At 41.7% G+C, this 22,064-nt stretch overlaps 1 protein-coding gene across 1 annotated transcript; it reads left to right on the top strand.

Moving 5' to 3' along the window:
• Window positions 1-973: 973 nt before the first annotated feature.
• On the top strand, window positions 974-20,832 carry BLMH (bleomycin hydrolase). The gene is made up of 12 exons (XM_074889850.1): window positions 974-1,137; window positions 1,347-1,544; window positions 2,002-2,111; window positions 2,776-2,917; window positions 4,184-4,272; window positions 5,549-5,641; window positions 9,480-9,635; window positions 10,143-10,301; window positions 10,400-10,467; window positions 10,873-10,990; window positions 13,440-13,509; window positions 19,850-20,832. Exons 1-12 carry the CDS (start codon window positions 1,125-1,127, stop codon window positions 19,999-20,001), a joined length of 1,368 nt encoding a protein of 455 aa, XP_074745951.1. The 5' UTR covers window positions 974-1,124; the 3' UTR covers window positions 20,002-20,832.
• The last annotated feature ends 1,232 nt before the right edge of the window (window positions 20,833-22,064 follow it).

Below are 22,064 nucleotides of genomic sequence, written 5' to 3'. Positions count from 1 at the left end.
AGAGGAATCCATCCTGGCTTGCCACAGATCATGACGTTGATGCACGAATAAACTGAGGCGTTGAGCTGGCAGCTGCTTTCTTGGCCCTGTCCCTCAGTGCCACTCCACGGGGTGTTAGAGGTGGTGGCTACCCAACTTGCTGCCCCTTCCTGGTAATCCTACGGGCATCTCAGTTTCTTGTTGGCCAGGGCAAAAGCTGCCTGGTACTTGTGCTGCCACTGCACCTCCCGTCTCTCTTGGCTGAGGGCAGCCCCAAACACTTGATAATACACAGCGGAAACTTCCGTGTGAATGCTCCAGCACTGTGATGGCAGGAAAACCTCTCCCTGCCCCCAACAAATACACCACTCAAAGCGTTTTTCTCAAGGTCCTGGCAAGCTTTTAAGGCCTCATCGTGTCTTGGAATGGTACATTACTAATACCAATGATAAAAACCGTGTGTTGTAAATCAATCTGAGTCCGCGATGTGCAAATACTCCTCTCGGAGGAGCAGGGCTGTTACTCAACAGGAAGCCTCCTCAGCGTGACCCGGAGCGTGTCCTTGAGTGACGTTCGCCAGCGCTGAGGGAGGGCGATCACCGCGCAGTGCCGGTGCCAGTCACGCTCCCCGGCACGCAGCCTTCACACCGCCTGCTGCGGAGACATGTTTCAAACCTTTCGGTTAAGCGGGGGGTGACACCGCGGGGAAAAAGCCCCGGGGGCAGCAGGATGGGGACGATCCAACGGGGCCTCCCTCACCCCGCGCCACACCAGCCCTGAGGGAAAGCGGCTGCCCTGACGCAGCCGCCGCCACAGCGGCTCCTCGGGGCGGGGAGGCCGCGGCCACCGGGACCGCCGCGCGCTGCCTCAGGCGGCGCCGCCGAACGTTCTGGAAGCGGAGCGGGGCGGGGCGGGGAATGGAGCCCCCAGCGCCCCCGCGCGGCCCCCGCCGCAACGCCGCGCGCAACCGCCGCCAGCGTGTCCCTCGCGGCGCGCCGTCCGCTCCCCCCCGCCCGCCGCCCGCGGCCCCTCTTCCTGCTTCCGGTGCCGGGGCTATAAGAGCCGCTTCCGCCGGGGCGCGCGACCTGCGGTGGGCTCGGCCGTTGAGCGGCGCTTTCCGTGCCGGGAGCTCGCGCCGCTGTGCCATGAACGCCCGGGGTGAGGAGCGAGGCTCGGCCGTTACCGGGGCAATGGGCTGGTGGTGGGAATTACCGGGGCCGGGGGGAGAATGACCCGGAGGTGGGGGTGGGGGGAGGTGGGGAGAAATGGGGAGGTGGTTACCGGGATGAGGGGTGCTGAGGGAGGGGGTTACCGGAGTGTGAGGGGGCTGCGGTTGCCGGCGGTGACGGCTGCCCCGCGGCCCGCAGGGCTGAGCACGGAGAAGGCCGCCGCCTTCACCCGGCGGCTGCGGGCCGAGCCCCAGTTCCTGCTGGCCCAGAACGTGGCGACGTGCAACGACCCGCTGGAGGTGTGTCTGCAGCGGCAAGTGGTGCAGGACACGGTGCAGGTCTTCCAGCACGCCGTGCCCGCCGAGGGGAAGCCGGTCACCAACCAGAAGAACTCCGGTAAGGGGCTCCCCGGTTGCCGGGGCGGGGGGGGGGGTCGGTATTCGCGGTAAGGAGGGGCCCGCTCCCTTGGCGGCTCTGGCGTTTTGGGGGGGGGGATTGATGTAATGCTGATGCGCTCCCGGGAGCGATGGCCACCTCCGAAGGCCTTTTGTCGGGCTTTGGAGCAAAACTGCATCCCTGCAGCATCTTCTTGAGTTAATAATAGTCTTTAGACTTGCAGTGTTCATCTTTTTTCCCTCTGTGTAGTATAAGATAAAATCAATTGAGACACCTGCATTTGCAGTAAGAGTTCTGAACTCCTTATGAGCTTTTTGGTATTCTACAATCCCAGCCAGAACAGTGGGCCAAAGTCTTGAGGCAGAACTGTCATGAATTTTGAGCGTAAAAAAAAAAAACTTACACAGCTCTTGAGTACACAAATTCCAGTTTAATTCTTGTTCCTTTGATCTCTCAGGGAGATGTTGGATCTTTTCCTGTCTCAATGCAATGCGTCTTCCTTTCATGAAGAAATACAACATCGAAGAGTTTGAATTCAGCCAGTCGTATCTCTTTTTCTGGGATAAGGTACAGTAGAACAGGTCACAGGTTGTGCTAGGACAGCTTATGCAATCAGGTATTAGTATTGGGACAGAATTTCTTTTAGGCTGGACTATTTTAACAATCCAGGCAGAAAACATATATGAGAAGAATCTTCAAAAGTTCTTTAAATGTGTATTTTAAATGCAGGTCGAACAAAGTAAGACTTTAGCTTGAGAAGAAAGTTGTGAAGCTGTTAGTGCTTTGGAGGAGTAAAAGTTTTCTTTCAAGTGCTGTGTCTATTTCAAAAGTGACTTGTAGGAGGCTAAGGGGAAACATGACTAACTTTGCTGTTGAGCTTTCAGTCATGTTTGTGACCTACTGATCTGCAAGCTATGCGTCTGCTTTTTTCCCCTAAGGGAAATAGAGGAAATCTAGTACTAGTTTGGGCCAGGCGTCATTGTGTAACTTCTGTTTCACGTTTCACATTTTCTGTTCTGCTATCCTCAAGCTCTGTGCTAACTCCCCCCTAAATATTTGGTCTGTGACAGAAATAAGTTTATAGGATAAGCCTTGGAATGCTAAAGGGAAAATAAGAACTTCAGTGGATGAACAGAAGGTAGCTTCATCTAGTTAGGACTTCTGAAGAACAAAATACGAATGAATTAATGCACAATGTAAAATATCTGTTTTTCCTGCCTGTCCATTCCAGGTCGAACGCTGTTACTACTTTTTAAATGCCTTTGTGGAAACAGCTCAGAAAAAGGAGCCTGTGGAAGGAAGACTGATACAGTTCCTGCTCTCCAACCCCACGAATGATGGTGGACAGTGGGATATGTTGGTTAACATTATTGGTAAGAGAATTGGTCACTAAGTGCTTCCTGAAATTGCATGCTGATTTGAGAGATGAGGAATGAAATAGAAGAAGAAATTGAGTTTGACACCTGGGAGTTTGCTAAGGAGCATGATGCCATTAGCCACTACCTTTTTTAATCAAAGACCTTTTTCATGCCAGTTTATAAATGTTAGGCTTAAATCTTGTCTGGGATCTTCACTCTTGCATATTGCTGCTGCTGATGGAAGCTCAGAAGATCAACAGAAGTAATTAGATGGTCCAGACTTTACATTTAGTAAAAAGGTTCAACCCCTTTTTACTTTAGTCATCACCTCAACATCATTTATCTATATCCATGTATATCATTTCTAGGGCACACAGTAAGGAAAAAAACCCTTGCTAGACTAGGGTGTGTCTACAAGGCAGAAGCAAAACTGCTTCACGTTGCAACCTGAAGAAAGATGGTTGTAAAGATCAGTGAGAGGGAAATGATGTGGAATGTGGCAATGCTGGTCTTACAAAGATACAGCTTAAGTGGGATCTTTCTTACACTGATGAAGGAGATACTTTTCAGTGTCTGAATTAAACTGCCATTTGCTTTCATTTGTATTGTGAAACAATGTGACACCTTTGTAAGTCAACAAGCCAATAATATAAGCTCAGAATCACAAAAGGAATTTGTCTGAAGCCTTGAGGTTACTTTTTTCCCATCCAATTGTTATACATATTTAATCAGGTCAGAGAAGATTTTGGATGCTGCTATTACATCCAGGCCTTGCATGGTGTGATCTTTGATTAGTACCTTAATGTAGGAAGCAATTGAGTTGTTGCTGGTGTTTTATAAATGTTGAGGAGGAAAGGCGACTGGGATGTTAGTCACTTAACCTTAGATAAAATACACAGAATAATTCATAAGAGGCCCTGTTCTTTAGAAGATATTTCAGTAGCTTAATTTTCAAGTAATCAGGTGTGTTCTTCTGGTGAAAAGAGCTTCTTAAAAAGCACTAATTAGTTTAGAACTCTCTCTTAAGTGTTGAATTAAGTGATACTGAGCAGTTCAGGGGTTCCACCTTTCAGGACTCCTGTGGAATGCAGCTCAGAGGTCAAGATTCAGTCACAAATTAAAATGTAATCTTGAATACTTGTAACTTTAAATAAGAGACTTTCACTTATAATCTCTGCACAAAAACCAACTATTTTTTTTACATGAGTGTAAGTGGAATCACTAGCATCTGCTGTGTGGAGAAGACAATTGCTAACCCATAGTTTTATTATTTGCTTTTAGAAAAGTATGGTGTTGTCCCCAAGAAATACTTCCCTGAGTCTCATACCACAGAAGCTACCAGAAGGATGAACGAGATCTTGAACCATAAGGTAAATTGATATAGATGATATAATTAAGGAGAGGGGATGGGAATGAACCTGCTCCAAGTGTTCCTAGCCACCTTAATTTATCTTTATTGACCAAAGTATTAAGTGCATTTCTTTATTCAGAAAAGTGTGTTTTTTATTCAAAAAGCAGCCTAAAGTCTCAGCAAAGTCTTATGCTAATCCTGAAATATGGAGTGGGAAGGTGTATCTGTGGAAGATGGTCATTGCCAGGCTTCAGTAGCTTGAAACTACATGGTTTCAGTAGCAATTGTTTCTAATCCTCAAATTTCAAAAAGTTAATTCTTGATATGTGGCTCATGAAGTCTGTTTGTGCAAATCCAGGACTTGGCCTCTAGGTGACTTCTTTCCACCCCCTCAATATTTCATCTACCAGTATGCCAAGGTTTCTAGAGATTACTGCCAAATTTGATGGAAAAGATAAAAATATATTTTCAAAACACTGAATCTTAAATCAGCTTTCAGTATAGAAGTGTGCAGCTTTGTCTGAAGGAAGGTGTGAGCTTGCTCCCTGAACTACAGAAATAAATTAATCTGGGAAGATGCTAGTGTAGGTAGCTAGATATAAAGGCAATTAAAGCATTTTTTTACAGTGAGCTTTGATTTTTTTTTTTCGAGTTCCTACACTACATGCTCAGGGAAAACTGCCTGCTGAAATCCACATTAAAAATGTAAAATATGTGCTGGAATGAGCTTAGACATTATGAATGGTGTTAATGTTATTCTAGTCTCGAACATCGCAAAACAGCTGGTCTTGAGGGAGCCCCACTCACTGGTCCTGGCCTTATGGATGGTGACAGTAATGGGAAGCATGTGCTACTCTTACTGCAATTCTGCATGCAGTGGGGAAATGCTCCATTCTTTTTATCAACCAGGAGATCAATTATGCATTAGAATTGCAAAATAATTTTACAGTATGAAGACAGTTTGTTCTCTGAGTCACAGAGGTGGTGATGTGTATGGATGTTGCGGCATCAGTTATGGAACAGAAATGGCTGTAAGCTTCAAATAAATGGTTGGAAAATAGTAATTGAGTTGCAACTATTTAATTTCAGATTACTTCTTTGTGACCTTTTTCTTTTCAATCATTCAATTATCTTGATATTTTTTTAAAGAATCATTATCTAACAAAGCCTTCTGAAAGGGATTTTCTTTTCATTTTGAAGTATAAAATAGGTGCTAGAAACAGTTTTCAGGACTTCTATCTGGTTAGGTGGCACCTTTCATACCCTTATAATAAAATTACTTTCTCTTTAAACAGATGAGAGAATACTGTTTGCGGCTAAGAAATATGGTGGAAAGTGGAACAATGAAAGGAGAACTTTGTGCTGCAATGGATACGATGATAGAAGAGGTAAATATACCTGTGGCATGAATCCTCTTGGCACACAAGGCTAGAATGGATGAGGTTTCTTGCTTACTCTTGTTCTATAGCTATTGGATCAGCCAAAACAAGTGTCTTTTGTTTTCCTGACTAGGAATGTGTTGTCTGGCAGTGTACTTGGAGGTATTTGAGTGAATTTTAAGTGCTTATTATTGCTTATCTCATTCTGAGTTTTCTAATACTTCCAGAGAAGTATCTTGAGCTTACAAATTCCAGAGCTATGACATTTTTACAGAGACATTTACCCCTTTCTGTAGGAAAGCAGCATTTTGTATCTTGAGAGATGAAAATAGTGTCCTACCAGGCTTTTATAAGAAGCAGGAAAGAGGCAGGTTGAAAATTGCATTCTGATGGCTTTGAGTGCAAAATCAGCACAAGTGTTGTTACAGAAATTCCCCACAAGAGAGCAGAAAAGAACAACAAAAGGGAGTACTCTGCACTATGGAGAAGATGTGAGCTGAACACAGGGCTGAATCCAGCTGTGGTCTGATACTGGGGCAGCAGAGGAGGGAATCGCAGCATCTGTTTCTGACTGTGTGAATTAACTCAAAACAGCAGTGTGTAGTGTGAGTGTGGTGCTGCCCCTCCATCTGGTCACACTGAATATGACAGTGACATATGTTGTTTTTCTCATTCAGTAGTCCTCATACTTGATTCTTAAATAGCCAAACCCAATGTTTAAAGTTCAGGATGTTTTAGGTTGACCAAGTGTGTGCATTTTGTTTGGGAAAAAAAATAAATTGTTTCTCAAACATATAATGCAAAGTAACCCAGTGATCTTAATGTCTGTCTTTAGATGACTCAAGAAATCAAATGTTTTAGATGTGTGTTAGTTTTTCTGCAGTCCAGTAAGCATCAGTATTAGAACCTATCTTGGGCTGTTTCTGTAAAGCATCAGCAGTGCCATTAATATCCAAGTATTAATGTGTTGGTTTGGTTGTTGGAAATGCATCTTTGCACTTAATGTAAAAACCTGTAGCTTTTTATCTAATTTTAAGGTTAGATTAAAAAACTGATTTGTGTTCCTTGCGTTATATTATTGAAATTAAAACTTTTGTGAAATGTATGCCTTAAGATCAACAGTAATTGGGTGCTTTGAGCCTACCCCGGTATGTTGCCAGTCAGTGCTTAGTTCAAAAGCGAATTAATGTAACTTACACCCAGTGTGTGTGTCCAAAAGTCCTTGGAGGATTTTACAGCAGACATCAAAAGCTTCTTACTGGTAGGGCAATGACACACAGTGCACTGCAAAATGTCTCTTTGTTTGTTTAGAGCCTCTTGCCCTCTGACCAGGGATCCTGGAACCAGCATTAAAGGCTCATTAACTGATTGCAATTTGTTCTGTAGAAAGGGTGTGCTTAATTCTCTGAAGTTAACACAGTGTTTCCTCTTGTGGCAGTAATAGTGGTTTGCAGCTTAAGTGGATTTACTTTCAATAAACATTATAGTTGAAATGTGCAATTGCACCTCTCTTGGATACTTTAAAAACACTTAATTTCAAAGGTCTTGAGACCACTGTTATTTCTTGTGTTTGTATGTATTAAGTGGCATTGCATCTATTTTTGTATGTGGCAAAGCAGAACTTGGTTTTGTTCTGTGAAGTTTTATTTGCATATCAAATCTCGGTTCACTCATGCTGGGAGGCAGTGCTCTAGCTAAAATGGGGCAGTTGTACTGGAACACAAGATTAAATACTCACTCCAGAACTGTATAAACATTCTTCTTATCAAACCAGTGCACAGCAGGTCAGAAGTTGAAACCAGTACAGTGCCTGTGATTGAAATTTTCTTCCTTTACTGTTCTCCTTTGTAGACTCCTCTTTATCAGGAGTGTCCTTTCCCCTCCTCATTCATTTTGGTTTTTAGCACAAGCCTCTATATTTTTGCCTTATCTCGGTTCTAGTTGTCGCTAGAGTGATATAAGTCACCTTTTAGTTTAAATACATCTGCTTATTTTATTTATTGATAGAGGAAGCTTCTGAGATACTAAGAGATGGCCTGTGATGGGTGTGGTGGCAAAACAATTGAGGGAGGCTCTTCCCAGGCTCCACTGCCTCTGTTAACTTGAGACTTCTGTCTCCACCATTTTCCTTTGGAGCCTGCTTGCTTGTTGCTCTTCTTTTTAGGCGTTTTTCTTTTTTACTTTGTTTTCATAGCCTCATCTCTCACCACTTGGGGTTGTCTGAGGTAATGTGGGTATATCCACAGACAATGCTACCTTTTGTGCAGTCTGTGCAAAATTAAATATTTATAGTAGTTTAGGGATTTACATTTGCTCTTTAACATTTATTGAGGAATAAATGTGTGAGTTCTTCCACTAAAAACATTAAGCCACAGCCTTGTTTCAACCCATAATTAATCTCTTCACTGGTCATATTAAATTGCTTGGAGCAAGACCACCTTTATATTTTGTGCACAGCCAAATAATGTTACTTAGCATGAACATTGCACTCTTTTTGCCATCAGCACAAAGTGCCCACTAGCACAAAGCTAGTTCTTGTGGAACCTTAGGATCCATGTAAATCAGCTCAACTAGCTCCAGAAAGAGTAAGTTAGCTTTGGGAAAGGTATTGTGTCTCCTCCTGTGAAAAGTCAGCGAGAGGAAGGTGTCAAGACTGACAGCCTAGGAAAGCTGGCACAAACCACAGGCATGGGGTCCTCCTGCAGAAGGTGCAGTTGAGATTTGACTTCCCCTTCTCTTAAGTAACCTGTTGGTTCCTTGCAAGGAAAAGACTTGTCTTGTGCTCAGGATGTGGATAGAACTGAAGTCAACCAGTGTCAGCTGAAGTAAAACAGATTCAGACCTGTTTATGATTGAATTCTCTGTCCCCAGAGTACCTGTGGCAGGTCCTGCTAAATATCCCTAAAGACAGTCATCTGGTTGCACTGCCTATGAGTTAGCACATTTTGATAAGCCTTGTGAGAAAGTACAGTAGTGATCCTTAAGTGCAGTTTCATATTCTGATTTATAGGGAGGCTGATGACTTGAAATCTGGTCAACTTCTTGTGCTAAAAATCAATAGGAAGCTGCCAGCTGCAGAGGATGTCATGGTCAGCAGGCAGGAATCTTGAATTAAATTATGTAACCTGCCAGCTCAACCCTAAACTGAAACAGTCTGTCTTAGTACATTCAACAAGAAGATTATTCTAGGCTTTTGAAAAGAAGCAAAGGCCCATTTTTGAAATCCGAATGGGCATTGCAGGAAAAAAGGGGTTAGTACAGGGGAAATACTGGGATAAAATCCTCTGCTGTATGTGTATTACATGGTTTGTCTCTGTGTGGGGCAAACCACCTGGTGGAGCAGGTGATGCTGAATGCTTAAGCCTTTCTAGAATCAGTCTGATAGTTTCTCTTGCACTGGGAAAGTATCTTGTTGGAGCTTCAGAATTACAAAACATGGGAATGAGACTGGGCAGTGCATTGGCTTTTGCTTTTGGCTGCTGCTTTCCTAGGATAACCTGGAATGTTTATGTTCAGCCTTAAGCTTGCCTTCTCCCCATGCTGTGAGGTGTAGGCAGTGTTTTGCCTGATGGTTTACCTGAGAATGTAGGGTGTGAGAATGGAGAGAGATTCTGTTGATTTTCCTGGGGCCTTTCAGATTGAACTGTTGAAACACCTAGATTTCCAGAGCTGAATGAAAATAATTCATGTGTGTACGTTCATTCATGTTCTTGAAAGGTGAGTGTTAAGATCCCATTTTTCAGTTGTTTCTCCCATGGAGAAATCCATTCATCAGTGGCATTGCTGTGGTAGGAGAGGCAGACCTGCATGTTTCAGCAAGTTCACAGGTGTGTGCTTCTCTGGGCAGGTATTCAGAATAGTGAGTACTTGCCTGGGCAACCCTCCGGAGACCTTCTGCTGGGAGTTCCGGGATAAGGAGAAGAACTACCACAAATATGGCCCTGTGACACCGGTCCAGTTCTACAATGAGCACGTGAAGCCTTACTTCAACATGGAGGACAAGGTTGGGGGTGCTGAAAGGCAGTAGCTTCCTAAGACCTTTTTTTGCTGTTAAGTCACATATTTTCCACTGTTGCAGGTGTACTGTCCACCCCCGTAACTGCACCATGTGGGTACTGCTCCCACAACTCAAAGGTGGCCCCTATGTTTATTGTCCCCATTCTCCTGTTTGTGTTCTACCCTTTAATTAGCTGTGATCTTGCACTGCATTTCCATGATGCTTTTGTAATGATAAAATATGTAATGATCTCATCAGTTATAAAATGCCATAAGACAGCCATTAGAGAGCAGGAATAACATGCAAACCTGCTGTGCCGCAGTTATGAGGTGAACTTAAACAACAAACAAACAAAATGTTATAAAAAACAGGTATTTCAGCCAAGTGGCTTGTATAGTAATGGGACAGACAGCTACCTGGGACAAAAGCAATTCTCTGAAATCCATCTACATTCACTTCTCAAAGATTTCAGGTAAGTTGCACCTTAATTTACAACATCTTGGTTTTTGGCAGATTTGTCTAGTGAATGATCCTCGACCTCAGAATCCATACAACAGGCTGTATACGGTGGAGTACCTGGGTAACATGGCAGGAGGAAGGAAAACGCTCTACAACAACCAGCCTGTTGATGTCTTGAAAAAATTAGCTGCAGCATCTATTAAAGATGGCGAGGTTTGTTTGGTTTCTCTTCGTGGATGTCATGGTGCAGCTCTTGTAATGTAAAACTCACTGCGGTGTGGCCTAGACATGACTCTTCCTTCTATTTGTAGGCTGTGTGGTTTGGCTGCGATGTTGCAAAGCACTTCTATGGCAAGCTGGGAATCAATGATGTGAATATGTAAGTAGAAAAATCAAAACGGTACAATTTGGGACACTTGGCTAGGAATTAAACAGTCCTTTATCTGCTTAAGAAACTAATTTATCCATATTTTGGATTATATACCCCAAAACAGTGTATTTAAGTAATTCAGCAGCAACAGAAATTTTTTTAACTTGTTTGCTAAAATCTGAATCCTTTAAAGATTTAACAAGGGCTTGTTAAATATTCTTCCTCATTTGAATTGTCTAATGTCTAGTGAGAGGAACTTCTATGGGGATCACTTTTTGCAGTTGTTCTGACACTACAAATAGTTGTACGCCTGTGCACTGGCTTCTGGGACAGTGCTGTCTACTGATTCCCTGATTTACTAGTGAGAATCCTCCCTGTGTCCTTTTTGATATTGTTTATGTGGCTTTCCAATAGATTTAATCATGAGCTGGTGTTTGGCGTCTCCGTCAAAAACATGAACAAAGCGGAACGATTAATCTTTGGAGAATCGATGATGACCCATGCCATGGTGCTGACAGCTGTCACCGAGAAGGTAGTCTCTGTCCTGAAGTTCTGATGCCTGCACAGGTGTATTTGAATGTTCTGACAGCTTGTTGATGTGTTCTGGGCTCCTTCACAGCCTGTAAGCTGTTCTGCTAGAGTTCGTGTGCCGTGACACCCTGGTGCACAAGGCCTAGGTTGTCTATTCTCCCTGTGGTGTTTGTGTCTGAGTGTTCAGAACTATAAATATTTAACAAGGGAGGAAGAATTTTAGACAAGTCAAGGGCTTCTTTTCTTCTGCCCACAAACTTTTATTGGAGAAAGGGAAAAGTCAGCTGCTATTTTTAAGATACCAGAAAACCTGTTAATTTAAAATACATATTCTGATGCATCTTGCTGAGCAAGAAATCTAGTATGACAGCAGGTATTTCCCACCCTATCCCACTGCATGGTTAGTCCAGTCTACACTTTACAGCGTGAAGCTCCTGTTAAAATGCCAGTAGGAGGCACTTTGTCAGTCTTAACCTCCTTCAACGCACTGGCATGTGACCTCTCTGACCTACTCATAATTAGGGAAGGAAAATGGTGTCCAAAATAGCTCTGTGGCAGACAGTAGGCTGAGATGAATCCGCAACTGAATCTGTTCCTGGCAGTATAACAAAGCACACATGAAGTAAAAAGAACCATGTGAAAATTTACAACTCAGGGTTATCTGCAATGTTGATGTTTTCCATTTATTTCCAGAAGTTGTCATTATTAAAGTTTCTTTGAAGTGATCTCTTCCTGTCCAGCATGACCTTGGCTGGTGAAATAAGAGCTTGCATATAAGTGAAAATGTTTGCTTGAGCTCTGGAGTTTGAGGACTTGAGATGGGACTGTTGAGTCATAAGAATTTTTCTGAATTACTTTTTACAACTCAATATAACTTTTCCCGTTGTATTTTGTGTTCTGAGCTCGTAACAATTCTATTTTGTGTATCAGATTGCATGAACACATCTTTAAAAAAATTCTCATTGTTTTTCAGTTAGATATTTAAAATTATACTTTTCTAGTGTGTAAAACCTCTTTCTCTATTCATAGCTGTGTATATTTGTACTGATTGTAGCCAATTACTGGCTGGACTTCACTGGCAGCTATAGTCTATGGTCTCTATTTTTAAATTCACTTTCACATGCCTAAATGTATAGTTCCATAAAATGTGATCAAATGTGACCTGATTTCTTAAGGAAAAGGATGTGTGTAAGATCAGTATATGATGGATGGCATCTCTAAAATCAAAAGATCATTTAGAAGAAATTATCTTAGAACAAGTTCAGCATTTAGAGGCTTTTCCACATTCAAAATGGACTAAGTTGTTTCTACTTTCTGTTTGAACATGTTGTCTTATATTAAACCTTAACTTAATCTAAAGGAGCTTTGATAAACTGAGTTGTAAAATGTAATACTTTGGATTTACCTACTTTATAAAAAGGCTTTGAAGATTTAAAAAATCCTATTACAATTTTACAACATACAAAATTGATGTGGATTAAATGCACCTTTTTGGTTAAACTTAATGTGCATAAATGTGTTTATCCCAGTTTGTCTGATAGCATCAAGAGCTGACTTATCCTTAGTCTGGTACCTCTTGAGTGTCTCATTTTAAGGACTGTCCTACTTTGTTAAAGTGAGAATAGAAGCAATACAACAATATTCCATTGAATATCAAAAAGGGATTTGTGGGACATTTTCCAGGTTAGTTTTTTGTCTTAAAAAATTTTAGTAGGGAAAGAATAACTATTCTTTGGTTCCTCAAGGGACCTGCTGTTTCCTCATGAGAAGCTGCTGGAAGGAAGCAACAGTTCACTCTGTGGCACAGCAAGCCTGTGGCGCTGTGTTCAGTGCTTTTCTGTACCGGGAGGATCTGAACCAGACTTCAGCTACACACAGTGCAGGCTAGAACACAGCACACTTCTGAACAGGGACTCGCATGTACTTCGTGCTCGTTAGAAGCCTTGTATAACCTTCGAAGTGCCTGACTTGGAGCTGTATCTTTCAGCTAGATTCTTCAACTGTTTGCACTTGCTCTTACTAGTATTGTTTTAAATTATTACAATTGCTTTGTTCTTCTGCTGGCTTTTATGGTAACAGCTTCATTGTCTTTCTTCCTTTCCTCTGATTCCTAGTTCGTGCAAATTGTGCATTCTGCATTTCAGCCTGATAGGTGATAGGGAAGGCTGCTTAAATCCTGCCAGTCAGTTAAGTACAAACTCAAATTTAGTTTTCTGGTTGAAAGAAATATTACAGGTTCTCTACTTGACCATCTTCCTTGATATTTTATGTAAGTGGGTAGACAGGTATTTTAGAAAATTACATTTTTTCCAACCATTAGCAAGAAACCATTGCCTGAAACTTGCCAATGGCTGTAGACTTTTGGGAGTGGAGCTCTGTGGGAAGGGCTGGCTGCTACGAACTCGCATGGTCCTTCACTACTGAACAGCCATTGACTTGTTTTGTCACAGGATGGGCAAGAGGAGGCATTTGAAAAATGGAGAGTGGAAAACTCCTGGGGTGAAGACCGTGGTAATAAAGGTAAAGTAATTTATAGTCATGGAAACAGAGCTGAACTTAGTGTTTGGAGAAAAAGGAGGTGGAAGGGGGAAAGGGGATGTGCTGGGTCCTTCACCAGGACATGCATGAAACAAGCCTGCAAACAGCACGTGGATCACTGAGTTATGGCACTGTATTCCTGGAAGACAAACATTCTTCACTTAAATGTGATTTATGTCTAAGTAAATGTCAACACTGAATGGAGAAGCAGGAAATGCCACTGGATAAACCTGACACTGGTTGCAAGTTCAACTGTAGAAGCAATTGCATTTTTGGGAAGTGGCCATAAGTGATTGATGCTGATGCTTTTTGACAGACAGGGTATTGTGGTCCCAAGGGCAGGACGACAAAGTCGACAGAAGCACCTCTGTTCGAGGCTGGAACTGGAACTCTGAATATAGCTTAATCATATGGGGCATGCATTGTTTTTACACTGCAGCTTTTGACAATCCAGTAACAAAACTGTTTATTTTTATGCATGGAAGGTATGGGAAGATACTGTGGACTTTAGATAAAGTTCATATTTTAACAAAGTTTAAATATTTCATTATAACTTTTTAAGGTTGATTAGTTTATTGCTGTAAAGCTGCTTATTTTCCTAAGCATTGTAGACCAGTTTGCTGTTGATCACAATTAAATTGCCAGCTGTTATCCCTCCCAAAAAAAACCCAGCAGCTGTAGAGTTTGACAAGTGTGACGGGGGAGAGCAGAACCTGTGCTATTGTGTTTTGCAGCAAAGGATTATGAGCAACAAAAGTCTGAAAAATTTGGTAGTATTAGTCTGAAAATGTAGTTCTCTTCTGAGATACCAAGAATTCCTGTGGGCACGTAAACTGATCTTTTAATAAAGTGACAGTAGATAAGAAATGCTTCACAGATCAGATAGGATTACTTCCAAGAACTGCACTGTATAGAAACGCTTTCTCCTAGTATGAAAGGAGAAATAAAGACTTCACTGCAATACTTTTACATGTACTAAAGTTTTTGGTAACAGAGCTAAGCTTGAATCTGTACACTCCAGCTATCTCATCTTTGGGACCTCTTGCTGGCTGTGGCTGATTACTTAAACAATCTTCCTGAGTCATGTGTGAAATCTAAGTGGTTTATATTTTCTTTTAAAGCACTGTTTATCAATCACTGCAAGCTTTTACTTACTGATTTTCTAAATGAAGAAATGAGGGTATGGCTGGTTCCAGCTTGTGCTGTGAACAGCTGCAATGTAAACTTCTAGCTCCAACACCTGTCTGTTAAAAAAAAATTTAAAAATCATAATTCTGATTGCCTTTCTGAAGCCATGCTGAAAACGTGACCTGTGGCATCCTTGCAGTGTTCCTCTCTGGTATGACAAGCACTAGCAACACCAAAATCCTGCACAGTTAACGTGCTGTTCTGCTCATGCCAGGTTGTCTGCCTGAACTTGCTTTCCTGTTGATGAGTGTCTCAGCCTGCACTATTGTTCCTTCAGAGAGGATTTGTTAGGGCTGTAGCAGGGTGGGTGTGCCAGCCTGGCATGGCCCATGGGCCGGCAATGGGGACACAATGGTGAGTCACAGCTGAGCAGTGCTTTAGGAAATTGCTTCTAGTTGCTTCCCTGCTCAGCCTGGGAATGACTGGGGGTGCTGTGAGGTTTGGGTGCCGGCTCTGACCTCCTCTGGCCCTCAGTGAGTGGGGTGATGGTGTGAGTATTTCTACTGTGCTCTGCCAACGCCTGCAGTCAGTCAGCTTTTCCAAAATAGTGGAGGGAAACTCCATGATTTTTGTCCTCTCCTATCTGAGGCAGGCCGGATGTGGACTCAGCCATGGCATAAGCTCACTGATGAGCATGCCAAGCCAGACTTCACTGTGTCCCAGGCCATAATAAAATAGTCACTGCTGACCACATTTTTCTGTTGCACATTAATCCCAAATGTTGTGCTTACAAGATTTGGTGTGGCTGATATTTCCCAGGATATCAGGGTTTTCTTCTGGGAATAGACTATTTCCCAAAAACTCAGTTTTAGGATGTGGTCTTATTCATAAACTTTTGATATCTTATATATCAACAGCTAACTAAAACATACAATATTCTTGGAACATTGTCTTAATTTATGTTCTGGCCCCTTGGTCTTGCAGTAGTCTGTTCTGAATTAGCTGTATACATTCACAGCAAAGTATTTCAATAAAAATCTTTAGTCTTGACAAAACAATGAAACTATGTTGATGTTCAGCCTTCAAGGCTCATCAATGTGACGGTAGTCAAATGTACTTTGGAATGTTGGTTTAAGCAAAGAAGCTAAATCAATACTAAAATGAAGTAACATCAAGATGTTTCTTGTTTTCAAATACAAACTAATAACTATTGAGCACCTTTATGTATAATGGAATATAAAATGCAAACATACCCGGTTAGTTGTGTTCTTATTGTCAGAACACTCAGTTTTGAGAGACTCCAGTTACTTGGTTTGTGATGTTAGATGCTACTCGTGTTAGAGGACTGCTTCCAGGAAGGAAGCACCTTACTCAGCTTGCTTTACAGCTGCTGAGTGTGGACTTTGGTTAGTACTCCAGCCATTCTGAAGTTAATAGGTGTCTGTCAGCAGCTTTGATTGTGCTAGCCATATATGCTGCTTGGCCAAGGTTCAGAGTTGTTCTTTATTGGAGCTGGAGGACTGGGCTCAGTTTCAGGATACTGGTTATTACTCCCAAACCATAGTGCAGTAGACTGAAGCCTGACACTGCTAGTAAAAGTTGTACCTGTTGAGCTGTGACTGAAGAGCAGCAGTTCTGCAGGTGTTAATGTGCTGCGGATGCTCTGGCGGAGCTGCAGAGGCTGTGGTCGATCTGTGTGGAGAGCTGCATGCATTTTTGGCTTTCTTCAATTTGAGCATGTAATCTAAAATTAATAAAAACTACAGCAACTAGAAATTTCCAGTTTTAAGTTAGATATAACACGAACCCAGTTACTAGTCTTTACTTAACTTGTTTGCCAGCTTTGTAAGCTTAACTTGCTACTTGGTTTGCGGTAACAGTTTATCCTCCTTAGACATTATCTCTTTTCCAAATACGGATTCGCTTTTCAAGAATGAGTTCTAGAGCTACTTCAGAGGAGCTAGTTGTTGCTTTGAAATATAGTAGACCCAGTGTGACTTGAATAAACCCTGCCTGTACCTTGTATGCCTGTATCGTGTACATGCCATCTATGAACTTTTCTGGGTGAGTCACTATCATTTCTCTGTGGGGTACTGGTACAGGCCATGGTCTCTGGAAATTCTTGCTCACTGTCTATATTTTATTTTGGTTAGGGAGTTGTCTGGAAAAGTGCCTTGACAGAAAATCCCATCAGAACTAGGAAGCTTGACCCTATCTCAGATTACTTTTTTCAGGGAGGTGAATCCCTGAATGGTTTTCTTAGTTATTACCAAACAACCCACTGCTGAGCTATGGGCAGTTGGACATATCCTCCAGAGCCTGTTCTCAAACATTAGAAGAGGTAATTTCACAGGGTTTCCTCCCCTTCCTCCTGCCCTCCTTTTTCACTCTTCCAGTACTAGCTGGTGTAGGAGAGTGAGGATTTGTAGTCTGTCCTAGCTCTCCTGCTATGCCACTGAGTCTGGCAGTGATTTCTTTATCTTATCAGCCTTGTTAAGGAATTGGGAAGCTGTGCTTGGAGAAGTCCAGTGCAGAGAACCAGAATCCACATCAGTAAAGAGGCAGCCAAGAATGATGTTAAACTTGGCACATCCCAGTTGAGGCCCAGTTGGGTGTGGGCGATGCAAGTAAGCCCCAACTCCGTTATGTCTTGGACAGAATGATAAAGGGTACAGCCTGCAACAAAACACCAGAGACTAGACTTTGAGTCATTAAAAAACAAGCAAACAAATGACTTCCTGTTGGTAGGAAATGGAAGTGTTTTTTTCACATGGGGTTCTTCTTGCTTTTCTCTGAGTACAGTCTAAGGTGCCAGATAACACCTCTTTCCCCAGACTTGCACGGTGCAGGACTGGAAAGTCTGTGAATCCTGGTTTGGGTGTTGTGGGATGAAGTTATTTATATGCTCAGAGTCCACAAAGTGGGCAGAACTGAATTCTTGTGGTAGTGCTTGTGCTGGAGAAAGGGGAGCCCTGGGAACAGCTTAGCATTGCCTCTCCTAAATATTTAGTCATTGCATTCATATCTGTTGTAAAAGTGTTTCTTGGAATCCCATCTGTTTTTCCTCAAGGAACAAACACAGCTGCTGACAAACATTACTTGTTTTTTGAGGTAAAAAAGTCACTTCCCAGGCAAGTATTTCCTTTCTGTGTTGTATTGGCACTTTGTCAGCCATATAGGCAAATTTAATTATTCAGCTTACTCTTTTGTTCTGGAGACACAGTATGTTATTATGTAACTTTGAACCCGGCTTATCCTATTGGATATCTTTTTTTAAAAGCAAGCAAGAGGGGAACACTAAATCACATTATCACATCCACTTGATAGGGGTCCATATGCTTGTTTTGGCATGAAAAAAGTTCCTTGTGATACATGTCCAGCTAGAAGTCAGCTCCCTTCTGGCTTTTTTAATCTCTTGTACTGGCTGTTGCATACATACTCTTCTGCATGAAGACATTTTAAGGATTTAACTGTAGACATTTAGTGTCTATATGTATATATATTGTGCCATAAGTACACTACAGCAGAAAGGCTCTGTTAATTTCTCCTCCCTGTGGAGGAGTTACAGCACAGGCATAAAGTGGCTTGTAGGTCCTTTGAGAACTTGCAAGGGCTCTATTTTCAGGTGCCTAAATCTTAGGTTATGCAATAACTTGCAGGCCATTCATCCGACTGACCTCTCCCTGGTCAGCAGCTTGTCAGTTTTAAAATGCTGCATGTTCAGATTTTCCTTTGGGTAAGTCAGAAATGTGGACCAGCCTCCTACACAGAGGAGTACACTTCTGTAGTCAGGTGCTGTGTTACAAGATGATGCTGTTCCAAATTTTTCCATATTTTGGCCTTAACATACAAATGGTTCAAGTAGAAGCAATAGATTAATTACCTGAGGTAAAACTCTGTTGTGTACCCTGCCCAGAAATGCAATAAACTTTTCTGTTTTTTTCACTTCTGCCTGTTACCTGGATGGAATGCAGAGCTCAGGGTTGCCTTAGGCTCTTGAGTATTGCTGCGTATAAAGTATGTGTCTCCTTTTAATGAAGAAATTGATAATGGCTTTCATTGTGACACTGGGCACAGGCCTTCTCAAAGAGCGACCTTACTTATTTGCATGTTCTGAAGTCCTGCTTGACGTTTCCTTCTTGTTCAGACACTGCGATCCTAATCAGCACTGTCAAGCTTTGAGATACAGGATGTCAGAAGCAGAGTTCATTATCCTCTCAGGGTGCAATTACTTGTTGGCTCTTGGGAGTGAGAGGTTTTTGTGTGTCCCAAGAACTCATATCCTGGAGAGAGAATAATCAAGGCAGCTCCCTTTGGCAGTGTTTCCAAAATGGCTTCTAGCTTGGATTACAATTGATAGGGTTTTTAATTTATGGGAATTATCTGATCTCTAGCTTTAGAAACAAGATGGTGTAGATAGATGCATTTATTGTCCATATTCTTTGGACATTTTCTTGTTTCATTTGATTGTGTGATGATACTGTATAAGGACATGAGGAACTTTATTACATAAAGCCTTCTCATCTGTCTTCTAAATGCTTTCTTTCTCCCAGCCACTCTTATTTTCAGTTCACCTTGAATAGTTTGTTTCCAGTGGTAGCTTTCTGCTAAAACCTGTGATACTCAAAACGTGACTTTTCCCCCCCAGTTCAAAGGCTGTTCACTGAAATGCTCAGTAAAAATTATATTAAGGGAGAAAATTAAGATTTAGTTCAGCCAAAGTGTGATTTATGTTTGAGGCTTTGTTTGAGGAAAGCAGATGACCTCTTCTTACTGCAGGAACTAAACCAGAAGTTTTCTTAAGCCAAAGATGGTTTGGATATTCACCTGGAAAACTTCCCTTTTCTTAACAAAATCCTGAAAACTTCTAAAGCCAGAGACTCAGATGATTTTACATTCTGCCTTAAATGCCTGTTTTTTAAGACATTGTAATTCAATTGAGTATTCTCAGTGCCTGTTTTAACAGAGGAAGCACAAATGATTAATATTCTGGGTCTTGTTTTTCCTAGCAGGCTTCTTGCTTGGTCTTTCAGCGCACATGAAGTACATCCAGTTAGCCTATATGTTAATTTGATTTTTTTTGTCTTGAGATATGAAGTATGACTAGGTCCTGTTTGTAATGCATCATTCATAGGTGAAACTTGTATATGTGACTGCTTCCCTGTATTGGTAACGGTTCTGTTTTTGTCTCCAGGTTACCTGATCATGACTGATGACTGGTTTTCTGAGTACGTGTACGAAGTTGTGGTGGATAAGAAGCATGTACCAGAAGACATCTTGGCAGTGATGCAGCAGGAACCAATTGTTTTGCCAGCCTGGGACCCTATGGGGGCTTTAGCCAAGTGAACCACAGAATATTTGCCTCCTAATGGTCAACCAGAAGTAGATGCAATAGAGAATTCCCTGTTGGAAGCCATAGCCAAATGATAATGTGACCACTCAGCATGGTCCATATTCTTGAAATGTAAGTTAAGGATCTTTGGGAAATAGCGCTTTACTGACTTGGCTGAATAAAGCTCTCAGGCTGTTCGGCAAAACTAAAAAGGGAAAAGGAAAAAACTCATAATGAAAATGTATTACAAGTGCTGTTAGTGGCAGTATGATTTTACCTTAAGTTTTTAATAAATATCAGCATAGTAACTTAATAGAATTTTGACCAGTGTTTTCCCTAGAAAAGACAGCCATAAAAGGCCCTTTAGAATTATCAGCTAGGTGATTGTTAGAACAAATAAACTGAGATACCTCTAAATTAACCATAAAAGAATACCCTAAATTTTTTTGTTTTTCCATTTTTAGTTTTGCTGAAGTTTTGGAGGGGACATAAGAATTGAAACTGCTAAAAATTTCCTCTAGAAAATTTTCTCTTCCAGCAGAATTTGGGGGGTGGGGGGTGTGGGGGGGAACTGTTTCCTTGAGGTTTCCAGTTTCACTTGTTTTTATTCTTCCATTACTGAGCTAGGACTGGATAACTGTATCAAGGCCCAGTGCTATGTCTGTGTGCACAGGAGCGCTATTTTTCAGTTATATTAGCAAGAACAACCATAAGTGTGTTCACAGGTGGAGTTAGTGTCATGCTCAACAGAAAAAAAAATCATTTTAATTGCTGCATTTTATTTGGATGTTTTAAAAAAACAAGATGGTGCTATGAAGCTTTTGAATAAACACTTTCTAAAGTGACTGATACAGTTCTGTTTTCTTTTTTGAAATGAGCCTTAAGTAACTAATCAAATGGAAAGATATTAGTGACCTGCAAACAGATCTAAGTGAGCCAGAATGTGAATGTATCAGGAAAACATGCTGCTTTATGTTCTCAGTAGTTAAAGGTGTTGCTCTCTGAACAAAGACACAAACATAGTGTCTCATGTGCTACAGGTTCTCAATAGTTCGATGAGCACAGTACTAATACTTTGATTTAAATTGTGCCAAAATGGGTGGCTGTCTTTGTGTACCCTGACAGTTTTCCTGTTCTGTACTGTGTTTAGTCATAGGCAAATAAGAGGGTAAGTAAAGATAAAAACCCACACTAACACACAACTTCCAGCTGCCACAGGTAGCAGATTGATGTTGCTTAAGTCATATGCAAGGAAAAAAGGATGTTTGGTGCAGCCATGGTACTCTACAATTTGGTTTGACTTTTTGTCCGTTTGGACAACAGAGGTAGAAAGTTATTCAATGATTATGAAAGTGTATCTTATGTTAGTTATACAAATGTGTGTGTATATGTATGTACGTAGATTAAAAATGGCAAGCTAAATCATGTCTGCATGTTCCCTGCTAAACTAAATCCAGATTAAGGTTTGTCTAGGAGTCACCCAAGATGATTCAACCTGTGATTAACATTTCCTGAAGTGGGCAGGAGTGCTGGTTAGGTAAGAGAATTTGGTGTGGAACAGTAGCAGGAGGTTATTGTTACTGCCCTTGAATAATATCTTTTAAGAGTCTGTGCCCTTTGCAGTATTTTCTGCAAAGCTAACAAAGCTGTTCTGGAGATGTACAGCATGTATCTTGGCAGTACGGTGATACTATAATTTGATACCTTTCTAGCAAAATTCAGCTCATGTTACCCTGGGCTTCTGTCATCTCAAGACCTGTGAGGGTGCAGGATCAAATGGCTGTTGCTCTTAGCTTGCCTCTTCTAGTAGCAATAGTCACGAGCAGTAACAAAGCTGTACCTTTGCAGTAGATTTTCCAGCCTAGAAGACTCCAAGTTCAATGCTCAGATCTTTCTCTGTCTCAGCACAGATAGATGACCTGTCTTGCTTCTACAGTGTTGACTGGCAGAAGCGTGCATCATGTGCGCTCATCTTTGTGGAAGTGCCTTTTAATTATCAGGATATTGCTGAATAGTTGATTTGTCCAATATATTTAATTATCAGGTTATTGGCAAATATTTTGCCACTGTTTCTGAT

Source organism: Strix uralensis, chromosome 20, assembly GCF_047716275.1.
Source record: "Strix uralensis isolate ZFMK-TIS-50842 chromosome 20, bStrUra1, whole genome shotgun sequence".
Classification (NCBI taxonomy): Eukaryota; Metazoa; Chordata; class Aves; order Strigiformes; family Strigidae; genus Strix; species Strix uralensis.
Note: the sequence above shows the minus strand (reverse complement) of the source record. Positions and strands in the feature narration are given on the sequence as shown.

Coding starts and splice junctions, on each gene's coding strand:
- BLMH (XM_074889850.1), top strand. Junction 2,112..2,775: donor ATCTCTTTTTCTGGGATAAG/GTACAGTAGAAC, acceptor TGTCCATTCCAG/GTCGAACGCTGTTACTACTT. Junction 9,636..10,142: donor ACTTCAACATGGAGGACAAG/GTTGGGGGTGCT, acceptor GGTTTTTGGCAG/ATTTGTCTAGTGAATGATCC.